This window comes from Anthonomus grandis, chromosome 5 (assembly GCF_022605725.1).
Source record: "Anthonomus grandis grandis chromosome 5, icAntGran1.3, whole genome shotgun sequence".
NCBI classification, from domain to species: domain Eukaryota; kingdom Metazoa; phylum Arthropoda; class Insecta; order Coleoptera; family Curculionidae; genus Anthonomus; species Anthonomus grandis.
The window spans coordinates 37,785,916-37,798,403 of record NC_065550.1 but is presented as its reverse complement, the minus strand read 5'-3'; the positions used below and the strand labels follow the sequence as shown (position 1 = coordinate 37,798,403).

Sequence of the window (12,488 nt, the reverse complement as noted above, 5' to 3'; positions counted from 1 at the left end):
GGCTTCTTCCTCTGCTTCCTCAACACAAGAAAATGAACCATCAGAACTATATGAGTCTAAATCACTGTCCAGATCACTCTTATTGTTTTCACCACAAATATTATTGTATTTTTTGTGCACCCACGGTCTCCATAAGCCGGCACAAACACTGTCCTCTTCATTTGCCAAATTTTCCTGCCTATTTTCACAGGTTCGAAACATTTTAAGGTCTTTAAGTATCATATTAAAACAAATCCACAAACACAAATAAAAAAACACGCTTCCTTACATTAAAAACTGCAAAAAATTTAGAAGAATACAGGCCAAATTCTAAGTTCTCCACTTTAATAAACGTGTAAAAAAGCAAAACCGGCAAAACACATCAAATAATAACCTCACATGACTCCCCTCCCCAACTATTAAAGGCGATAGACCCATCCTTAAAGATCTCTTTAAAAACACGACGAAAATAATACAAAAACGGCCCAAAAATTTATCTGCGTACGGCCCCGTAATCCTTAAAATCAGTGGGATAGAGAGAGATACACAATCACTTGCACAACTTAAAGTAGGAATCGCCAGATCGCAGGTGTTTTATCTTTGTTTAATAGACTAGCTAAAAAGAGGTGAGAGTCTGGGAGTGCTGCAAGTGTTTAAAATGATTTGTAAAATGCTTGGATTTTAGTCCGCGGTCAATTTTTTGATATTATTTTCTTGTGATATTATTTTCTTTTTAAAAATGGACATTTTCGAAAGACAAATAAAAAATAGTGTACAACATGGGGTTTTATGTATATTTAAAATGATTTCATAGATAAATTATATAAAATTTTACCATTTAAACATGTATATCATATGACAATAAATACGACATAGACGCACGGACTAGTTAGTGCGGCATCTGCGACATATCAAAGATTCTAATAGATCTCTGAACTGGACTTTACCATGGGATTTCTCTAAGCTTGCAAAGTTATAAAACGGTCTTGGGCAGGTGTGGTAACTCGCGACGGGCCTTGATCCAGCCGTTCTCTAACATCATTTGTCTCTCTATATCTTGTCCACAAACGGTTAATTACACTGGGAGATGTATCCAAAGCTCTGGCAACGTCTCTTTGACTTGTTCCTGCCTCAAGCATTTCCTCTCATGTTAAATGTCGTCTTTCCATTTTTATTAAATAAAAACTAAATCACAATAATTGTTTGGTTGGAACCACAGAAAATGCGATATTGCGTTAGAATTAAAAAATTATAATCTGCGTTATTTCGACAAAATGTGCAAAAAACGCTGTTCTGGCATGATGTTCTTTTGTACCCAAATATTTATTTTATTGCGTTGGTATCTTAATATTAAAGCTTGTATCTATTCCGTGAAATGAAATATAAATATATAAAAATTTATAAGGCGAAAAAAACTATTTTTCTAAGTGTTCCTTAGACCATTTTGATGTGTATATATAGTAGCAAGCTTTAGTGTCAAGGTTTTCATTTGTCAGTGTAAGTAGCTCCACTATTGCATTCCAAGTATGTATAATATTATAAAGCCAAAAACATTCTACTATGCTTTATTCTATCCTAAAGCCATATCAAAATAAATAGAGCGTAAAAATAATGTATATAATGTAACCTTGTTAGTGTTCATTTGTTATAATAATATACAGGGTGTCTCACGACGAATAGACGCGATCGATATTTCGGAAACTAATTAATCAAAAATTTTAAAAATTTGGCGACATGGCACAGTCGATGGGGGCTACACAACTAAAATATTTTGACAGTTGTGACGTTTCCGGTTATACCGGAAGTAGGTGTCAACTTCGTTATTTTAAACGGAACATCCTGTATATTTTTACATTTTTGGATTTTACGTGAAATTCTAAGTATATTTTGTGTATAATGTCCTATACCTAAGTATAACCGTTTTTGACATATTTTTAATTTCATGTGAAAAAATATGTTTATAAGCCCTTACATAATTACCGATTACTCCCTTTTAGTAGCCTTTATTTATTGGTTAGTTTTGGTTTTATTTTAGAGGAAGGACCACTTTAAAAGACTATTTTAATATTTGGCTAAAAAAAAGATACAGGGGGGTCAAAAACTAGCATTAAAAATTAAAATGAAAAAATCATTAAAAGTTAATTTTTTTAAATGGAAACCCCCTATTTTTATAATTTTTTCATAAAGATAATTAAAAATAAGGTTAACTTTGTATAAGGTTATCCAGACCAAAAATTGATAGTTTCCGAAATATTGGCAGTTTAAATTTGGCCTACCTAATATTAAAAGCCGTATAGTAACACGGCTCAAGATTGTTGATTAGTTGGGCATGACGGTTGTCATAGTAACCGCTAGAAGCGGCAGTAAGTCCAAAAATGTAAAAATATACAGGGTGTTCCATTTAAAATAAGGAAGTTGACACCTACTTCCGGTATAACCGGAAACGTCATAACTGTCAAAATATTTTAGTTGTGTAGCCCCCATCGACTGTCCCATGTCGTCAAATTTTCAAAATTTTTGAAAAATTAGTTTCCGAGATATCGATCGCGTCTATTCGTCGAGAGACACCCTGTATATATAAATATAAATATATATATATATATAATATAATGTGAATTAGGGGCGAAATACGAAACGGCGTAGCCTTACCGGTTCTTGGATTGCATAAGTGGATTCACTTAACAGATAACCGTCAGATATCGCCTGAAAAGAATAAAAAGTTTTTCATTCGGATAACGGAAGACCTTATCGAGCACTTAAAAATTAAACACTTTACCGATCACCCCTGTAACATGTTATAATGAAAATCTTAATTTTTTATTGTTTTTCAAGGATCAATTGACTTGTATGACTTCGATTGTGATCATTTAAAGCTCATCGAGACCTACCTAATTTGAGTAACCCACAAGGCTTAGGCAAAAATTTATTTTTGGCGGCATTTTTAGAGACTTGGCCGCATCTACTAAAAAAAAGTAAAAATAAACTTCTCTAGGCATATCTAAAACTTCTTCCCTTTTTAATGTATGGAACTGTTGGTTAATTTGGTCTCTGGAGAGTGTTTTAAATAATATGGCGAAAACGCTGAAGGTTGGTCAAGTCCAATAATTATGCATTAAAAGTTCTATAGTTCATTTTAGGAATATTTTTAAAGGGATTTTCACCCTTTTCATATTAGGGTAGGTAGAGTAGTACTCGGGGCATTTTCAAAAATTTAAGAGATTTTTCTATAAATTTCAGGCATCTAAGTATTGTTAACATTCCAGGCAGTTGAGCAGTAGTAATTCGTTCTTATTTTAGGCTTTTTGCAAGCATTTGAACTATTTTTTCTTCGTTACATAGATCCCAATTTTTGAAAAATTGTTTGCCCAACTGCCTGGAATAAGGAAATGATTTAATTGCCTGGAATATTAAGAGAAATGATGATTTATTAGTTTTAATAAGGTTCGCTCAACTGCCTTCAGCTAAAAATGCTACGCCCACTATATAGAGTAAGAAAACCATGGTTTGGCTGCCTGAAAAGCTGCTCAATTGTCCGGAAAAAAGTTTCTTCTATATAAAAAAAAATTAAACTCGACTGCCTGGAATTACAGGGAAAACTGCCTGGAAAAAATTCATTTATATTTTAACAGTCTAAAATCCCCACGACCTGGAATAAAAAAACATCAATCATTCCGCTGCCTAAAATTTCAAATATCTATAAGTTCAAATTATTTTCAATTCCAGGCAGTCGAGTTTATTTGTTTTTGTCACTTTCCAGGCAGTCGAGCTAATGTTTCTCTTAAGGCGGGAACAGACTAAGCAAACATTGTTAAGCAACAGTTGATCAACTCGTGAATTGGCTCAATTTATACGCGTTACTCAATAGTTGACAAACTGTTGCATGATGTTCGCTCCCGAGGCGGTACATCAAAGGAAATGTTGACCAACAGTGCGTCAACAGTTTCGCCGATGTATACGTGCGCAAACTTGTCAATAATATGCGTTTAGTTTAATTCAGGCATTCGAGAGCGGTACATCGGCAGAGTAACGTTCAATTCATTTGAAAATGTCGCACGATTGTGGTCAGAAGACCAAGTTCTAAATTTGATAGAGCTTATAAGGGAACATTCAAATATATGGAATCCCGAAATTGAAGCCTATAAAAACAAAAATAAACGAACTGACGCATTCAATATTATAGCGACCGTTCTAGAGATTGAGAGGAAATGGAAAGTTCAGCAAACCGAGTTTAGACGGGAATGTGCAAAAAGCGTCACAAAATCTAGCCAAGGAACAAATGAATTATACGTTAATGAATTATATAAACATTTAATGTTTTTAAAAGACAAGAATACACCAAAACATACAAGAGATATTCAAGAACAAGTAAGTAAACTTTTTTATTTCTTTATAATGAAACATATTATTTTATTCCATTCTGTCTTGCCAAGGCACTCTTTCATGGCCTGAAAAATAATGTGCAAATTGTTCTCGAACTTCCTGTGCTACTCTAGTTGATTTTCTACCAATTCTATTTAACTTCATAAATGTAGATGAAGGTTCTGGTTCGTTTCGCCAAGATCCATGATCCACTATCTTCATTGTCGTAGGTTCCAGGGGGAGCATAACAGCCCATGATTGTTTTAGTTATTTTGTAAAAAATTATGTAAGTAGTAACATGTAAGAACAATAATTATTTCAGCAGTAGTAGATTGCAAAAGCAAGGGCTTTCGCAAAATTCGAAATACAGACGACATAACGCCAAAAATAACCTGTAATTAAATGAGCGTTGGAACATCTCCTTCAAATCGTCGGTCATCTCACGAAGTAGCGTATCTTACATTTAGCAAATTGTTTAGGAAAGGCAAAAAACGAAAATGCTTCATATTTGAATTGCCGAAGAGCCGGAAATAATTGAAATTCAGATCTAATATTTTATTAATTAAAACTTCATTCCTATAAGTTATGCCTATTCGTCAGTGTGGGGAAGAGAGAGGAAAAACTGTTGATGCTCCGGTAAACGAATTATTGGAGTTTCTCCTTGACATAATGAAATTAAGTCTTGAGTGACAGTTCCTTGTTTAGTTGAGGTAGTTCTAATGCTGATACACGTTTTAGAACTATACAGTCATACTCAGGTTCTAAATGGCTGTTTTTAAAAATCATTTTAAGAAGGTCAGCTTGTTTAACTAATAATTCCATTACGTCAGTCCACTTAACGTTCTTGCCACGTTCACTGGTTCTAATACTTAAGATTCTAAGGTCTTTTGACAATGACTTAAAATCTTTAAAGTCTCTAAACAGCATTGGAATAACCCTGTAAGGTCTTTTTGTTCGTGCCGGACTAATTATTGGGTATAGTTCAGAAGGCAAAAATATATTACCATCAGCTTTGGAAATAGCTCTGTTGATAGCACTGTGGGCAGAGTCTACTTCGCTCTGCCCATGATTTATTTCAAAAAAACGTAAAGAGATTTCCTCTATTATGGGAAATTTGATTATGGAATGAATCAGCATAGAAGCGACGATGGAATTCTTGTTTTGGCCGTAACATCCGTCTGCGTACAAATAAAAATTCCGAATACCTTTCTTACTATAATATTCCAGAACTTGTGATACGCAGGATGCTATTTCAGAAGAACTACGCTTACTGACTGCTTCGTTCCACATGAAACAAATCTTGTTTTCACGCATATTATGGCTTCCCGAAAGATTGTATTTTTTTTTGCAATTTTAGGTCCAATCATAACGATGAGACTTTCAAATGCGGTTGCATCAACTCGAGTAAAGTGTTTGAACAGCATTTGGTCTTCCATTCTTAGTTTCGGGTAAAAACTTCCGTTTTCTGTTTGCGAATATACTTCTTTGCCACCACCGTCGCTTTCTGCAGTTACGCGATTTTTTAATTTTCATTAATAAAAACGTGCACCATGCGAGTCTAAGCATCGTCTTCGTCGCACATTTTGGCTCGACTGAACGAACTTTTCAGCAACAAGGTTCGCCGGTGTTTTTCAACAATCATCGACGTTCGTTTGCCAACAGTTGATCAACTCTAGCTCAACAGTTGTTTAGCTGTTGCTCAACAATGTTGGCTTAGTCTGTTCCCGCCTTTATTAACTGCCCAAGCTATTTAAAAAATCATCAACTGCCTGGAATTTCTGGAGTTTGGATCCATATTATTTACAAAATTTCAGGCAGTAAAATTAGGATTTTTCTTAAAAAATATCATTCAAAAATTTAGAGTAATTTCTTTTTTTTTTCCAGGCTGTAGAATAATCATATATATATATATATATATATATAATGTATTTTGCCTAAAATTGATAAAAAAAATCCAACAGTTTTTTTTAAATTAAATTGTAGTGGATTAATTTTTCCCGAATTTAGGTCTTGATTTCAGGCATTAGGGTTAATTTATTTTTCAATCTAGGCAGTTGAGTGATTTTATTATTCCAGACAGTTGAGCAAACAATTTTTTCCGTAATACTGTCTGGAATTTGAAAAAAAAAGGGGTTTAACTGCCCGACGTTAATAAGAAACTTACCTCAAATGCCTACAATTTGAAAAAATGTCACTTAACTTAAATGCCTTAACTTTTATAGGCAGTTTAAGGCAATTTTGATACCTGGAAAATGAGACAAAAACTTAACTGCCTGGAATTATGCCTGAAATTTCAGGTAAGTATCATTCTACTGCCTAGAAAATGGGAAGGAAAAACTGAACTGTCTAAAATTTGAAAAAAATTAATTAAACTCCTAAAAATTTTTTCTACTAAAATTTTGGAAAACTTTATCAATCACTTATCTCAACTACCTGAATTTCCAGGCAATAGAGCAAACATTTTCTCTTTATTTTAGACAGATAGATAAAGTTATGATTCTACTGCCTGAAAATTAAAAAGAAATAATCTCAACTGCCTGGAATTAAAACAAAATTAAGCGAACTGCCTTCACTATACTTCAGGTAATCGAGCAGAAAAAATTATTCTTATTCCAGGCGCTAAAACCAAACGAATCAAAAAAGATTCAACCACCTGATAATAAAAGAAAAATAATTTTTTGGTTAGCTTTTTAATTTTGAGGCTAGGTCAGGTAAGGCCTAGGTCACAAAAATTACCTAATTTCTCACCGCATCTTTTGGCCTGACCATCTTTTACAAAAAAATACATTTCGACAAGACAAACCGAAATGTACTATTAAGCTTTGGTCTCCGCTCATAGTAATCGAAAAAATCCAAAAAATTACTCAATTTTGAGTTTTAAAAAATTCTAGCGGCTTGTCTATGGGAAAAAGGCCTTTTTGCCATTAAGCTTTTAAGTTTCTACCACGATTTTACACACTTTGAAAAAATCATTTTTAAAATCGGTTTAGTTTTATAATCTGAGTTTTGATTGATTTTAGGTAGGGGCAAGTCAAGTTGACCTCTATCTTCTTTACTACGGGAAATTGAACCATACGTTATGAGACTTTTTTCCTCCATAGTTAAAATTTAATTTACAAGACTTAAAACCGTCCCGCGGGACCGCTTCGCGACCCCCCACAAACCACATTCTCCAACCCCCTTTGAAAGGTATTTCCATATTTTCTTAAACCAGGTCCTAAATATACAAATCCGCCTCGGTCAGGGCGACGTTAAGATGTTGTTACAGGGATTTGCATCGGCATGCAATTACGACCCTTAAGCGAGAACGGGGAATTATGTGGACCGTTTCTAACGCAAATTTCTCCTAATTTAATCTAAATTGAGCATATTATTACCAGGGAGCGTCAGAAGGATGCATTTAAAGGTTTTACTTTTTGTTAAAAAAGAAGACAAAGAGGAAGAAGAAAAACTGTGGACTTAATAAGTCAATAACATTGAAAAAAAAAACAAGAATTCATCAGACGATTGTAAAAGAGAAATTAAATTATTTCTTCCAGGCAGTTGATACCATTCAAGAAAAAGACAATAAAAGGAGAAGAAGAAGAAGAAGAGGTGTACACAGCGTTCGGTGCTTTTGTTGCCAAATGTACCTCTTAAATATCGGTTACAATAATTCTAGGCGAAAAAATCCATTTTCATTTAGTTAAATTAAAAATCAATAAATTTTTATATTAACCCAAAACCCACCTGACCTCTCTTAGAAAAAATGTACACATAACCTAAAAATAGGTACCCTTGGCAACACTGGGGTGTGAAAAAAAGACTTAGTTTGAAGAGATGCGGGTGATTGAGGCGAGGAGGATTTTAAAATGGCCCCAATCTACACGTTTAAAACTAATTAAAACCGGTACAAACCTGTTCTCTGACCATGTCGTCCCACCCATTGCCTCCCTGCCACACGAGGCCCACTTGATGAGAGAGAATCGGCAAATTACAAACGAAACAAAGGGCCGTCATTGTCCTGCAAACAAAGAAAAATTACGGCCGTTAATCAAATTGTAACGTTTCGGGGAAAACCCTCGGAAAATAACGTTTTAGCTCCTCCTTTAATAATTTATAAACTCGAACGGGTCTTTCCTGGTAAGTAAGTAGGTACACTGATGTTCTCCTACACTGTTTTTAGTGTACCATGCATAATATTACTCTCTAAACTACATAAAAATACGTCTAAAATGATCGGATGACAGTACAAATCATTGCTATACCGGTGAGTGATTTTTTTGAAAATAAAAAGCATAAACTGTACAATAATAAACCAAGTTTTATGTTAAACACCTTTTTTCTTGACATTGACAGCTGTCAACGTTGACGTTGACAGCTGTCAAATTTGACATTGACGTGGCGTTTTTCTTTTTTTTTTAAGTTTCTTGTGGCATAATTATAATAATTATATAGGTATTGTAATAATAAATATATTATATAAACTGTGGTAACTGATTTGCAAATTTTATTTACTAAAAGGTGTTTAACACAGTGCGTTATCTTATAATATAATATGAATAAATTGTTTAGGCATGATAATATGGTGCTTTCCAAAAGCCATTTGAGAGGGTGAACGCGCTTGATTTAGGTCCATTAAGTGGGGTCAATCCGGACCTGCAAAACATAAGCTATGGTGGCCATTCTAGACTGCAAAAGGTGCTTTTTTTTTGTTACTTTTTCATTTTTTCAATAATAATTTGTTAACTGTTTAAGTCTTTGTACAAAGTGAGGTTAAGGAAAGATAGCATTTTTATGTAGTATGAAAAAGGCCATTTTTCCTTAAGCACTTAAGCGAAAACTGCATGCAGATTTACTAAAAGTGTAAAACTTACGTTGATACCAATTTCCTACTAAAATTTATAATAAAGAAATTAAATATTTTCCCTCTATATAACCTCACTTTTTATATCTTAATGTGTTAGAGAGAGACAGAGTCAATAACAATGTACAAGACAAAGAGAGGTATATTAAAAAAATGTCTAGTGCCTAGTGCCTTTTTTAGGGACCCTAAAACAATATGGCGTAAATAGTATCTAACCGTGTTTGTATTAATTAGTTGCTTATAAACACTCACAGCAGAAATGTTTAATTGTAAATTTATTAAAATAAAGTAACAGTGTTTTATATATGTGTATGTGGTTAATTAATCGCAGAAAAATAGAGTGACTTCTAACATAACGTGTTAGAAAAAGAGACACCGATATCAGTAACTATGTGTAAGACAAGGAAAGGCATACCCAAAAATGTTAGTGCAGTTTTTTAGGGAAATTTAAATGTTAGTAAAAGTCCCTAAAAATTACAGTTATTTATTTCAAATAATGGCGTGAAAAAACCAAAATACTGTTTTTTCCGTTTTGTTTCGGATTTAGTGAGCAAAATCCTACGAATCGCTTTTTTTTTTTAATTTTTTTGCCTGCTGAGCTTTAGGGACGACCTATAAAAAACTTACAAAAAAAAAGAAACGAAATAAAAAAATCTGCATGCAGTATGTACAAGCCTTAAACAGCCAAACTCTGTGCTCTGTCAAATCATAATAATAAAAAAATAGAAAAATTCAAGGTGACAATAAAAAATTCAATCATCATCCAGCATCAGCAGCGCATCCATCAAAATTAAATGACGTTTAATTGGTTGTTGACCTGTAGTGACGTAGGCGGGGCGACGACGGCAACTGCGCCGCCATCGCTCATTCTGACGACGCAGTCCGGTGGCGCTATCTAACGGTCGAAGTGCGAATCTTCGATTGGCGGCGTAACGTGCGGTATCGGTTTGCGTTCGGTTCTCGTGCTACGTGCTGCTGATTCCTGCTAAATAGTTCACTTTTAGTGCACGAATGGGGTCATCAACGATATTATTGACATTATTTTATTAATATTTTCATAGATTCATCTTTGGGGAGGGAAGGAGGCTCAAGTCAAGGTCATAGTATTGATTCACCTACTTAATCCTAGGTGACATTTTAGGTTAGGAAACTGTTTTATCTTCTGTCAAATTTATATATAGTATAACGTCACCTTTGACAGTTGCGTGTCAAAGTGACATCGCTATACAACACATAACTTATTTTAATTATTAAGTAATTTTATTTATTTTAGATTAAGAATTTAATACTCATTCTAGAGAACTATAAGATTATTTTGACATTTAACCGTTCATTTGTCTTACTTGTCGCCAAACGTTTGACATATATAAGTGACGTATATTCTTGACAGAGCGACAGTGTTGCCATATGTTCAAAATTCTCCTTGAAAAAAAATTAATTATTTTTTTATTAAATGAAATACTAACGGGGTAAATCGTTTTAATTCTAAATACAAACATCGAACCGCCCCATTGTGTTTAGAACAAAACGGCACAAAAAGTATTCCATTGAAAAGCAAAACAATCCGTTAAAATGTTTAGGTACTCTATATAAAATCAAACATCAAAGGTTTTTCGAAACAAAACAAAAGCCCGAAATGTTATTTTATTTATTAAAAATAACTCAATCTGGAATTGTTGGTTTTCGTCGATAACCTACGGGTTTTCAATTATCGATAAAACCAATAATTCGCATTTGATGCCTCCGGGTCATACAGGTGTTAATAATTCACAAAACCCAATCGTTCGGTAAGACTTTGGAAAAACAATCGAACCCGCCTGGAAAATGTATGGAAAAATTCGTGGAAAATGAAATTTGCTTGGAGCAAGAGGCGGAGCATGATGTGACTGGATAAAAATGTATTCGGGAAAATGGAAAAGGAAAATCTTAAGTAGACTGCGCTTGAAAAATCCTGGATTAAAAATCGTTTTTCTCTGCTTTTATATTTTCAACTTTTTAAAGCGTTAGGAATTAAAAGAAGACGATTACAATTTCTCAAGTCTTCAAGGGAATTGGTGGTTTTTTTTTTATTGAATGCCTGGAAAATTTTATTTTGTTCCCAGAAATTATTAATTATGTACTTAATGTTCCTGGAATAAATGTAACATAAAATAAAAAAAAAAATTAATTCCAGGCAGTTGAGGTGATTTTTTGTTTTTTTTTTGTGAATGCCTCAAAAAGTGCCTAGAAAATTAGATAATGACTTCCTGGAATTAAGGTTTATTTTTTCTGGAAATTTGATAAAAATTTAAATTTTTTTGAAAAATCAGAAATTTAATTGAAAAAATCTCCTGAGAAAAGTGAAAAATTGAAAAAACTTGGACTGTAACTCTCTGGAATTAAAAAAGTAAAATGCCTTTGTTTTAAATACACCTCCTGCAACGCATTCAATAGAAAATTCCAGTTTTTTGAAAGATCCAGGATATTCACAGTTTATTTTTCCCAGACAATATAGAATGCTCATTTTTTGTTCTTTGATTAAAATAATTGCCTAACTGCAAAGTGCAGACATGGACTCAAAGATTTCAGTTTTCTGGAATTTTTTTCATTATATAGGCAATGAACATTGACGCACTGAAAATAAAAAATCATTTCGTTCCCTGCAATAATGTTTCAAAAAAAAATCCTTCTTATGCACTTCCTGTATCGTGAATCAAGAACTATAAACCAATTTTCAGGCAACTTAAGAGAGCAACTATCTACTTAACGTTCTACATCCTTCCGGTACAACTATACTGAAACTTCCCTTCGAAAATCCAACTTTATAAGAACAATAAAACTGTAGATTCCACATGTTGGCTCTATTCCAGACTCTAATGAGGCCAATTCACGTTAAGATAGAGCGAGGAATTCTAATTTGTCTGTTCCTTGTACACGTCGAAACGGAATTTTCGAGTGGCGATAGAGAGCTCTCCTTCTCCCTCACCATCATCATGGGAGGTGAGGAGGAAAGAGGAAGGAAAAAGCGGACGTCGAACCGCGAGAGCGTGAACGCAATAAAACTGGCTGATGATGCTGCTGCTGCTGCTGCTGTTGGGGGATCCAGTAATAAAAGCGGTCTGGTGAACGCGCTCTTTCTGGAAATTATTAACACGGAAATCGGATTCGCCGCAGGAATATGTGAAAACGCTGATGATGGTGTTTTAATTATGGTTTTTTGTATCGTAATTTTTGGTCCTATGGAAATAGTACTTGTCGTAAGAAATTTATTCAACCACGGTCTTGATAAAACCGCGCTTACATCAAAACTAACGGAACCGGAAGT

At 33.9% G+C, this 12,488-nt stretch overlaps 1 protein-coding gene across 6 annotated transcripts in view; it reads right to left on the bottom strand.

Annotated features, from left to right (window-relative positions):
* Positions 1-12,488, bottom strand: part of LOC126736249 (uncharacterized) — a 95,675-nt gene that overhangs the window by 66,637 nt on the left and 16,550 nt on the right. For 2 of the 6 annotated variants that reach the window (XM_050440515.1, XM_050440519.1), the window contains exons 2-4: positions 10,002-10,166; positions 8,236-8,341; positions 2,629-2,682 (exon numbers count right to left, since the gene is read on the bottom strand). In XM_050440515.1, the coding sequence (XP_050296472.1) occupies positions 2,629-2,682; positions 8,236-8,341; positions 10,002-10,045 (204 nt within the window). In that variant the 5' untranslated portion in view covers positions 10,046-10,166. The remainder of the gene's footprint in view (positions 1-2,628; positions 2,683-8,235; positions 8,342-10,001; positions 10,167-12,488) is intronic. The other 4 variants (XM_050440517.1, XM_050440520.1, XM_050440516.1 and 1 more) reach the window with 3 other exon arrangements.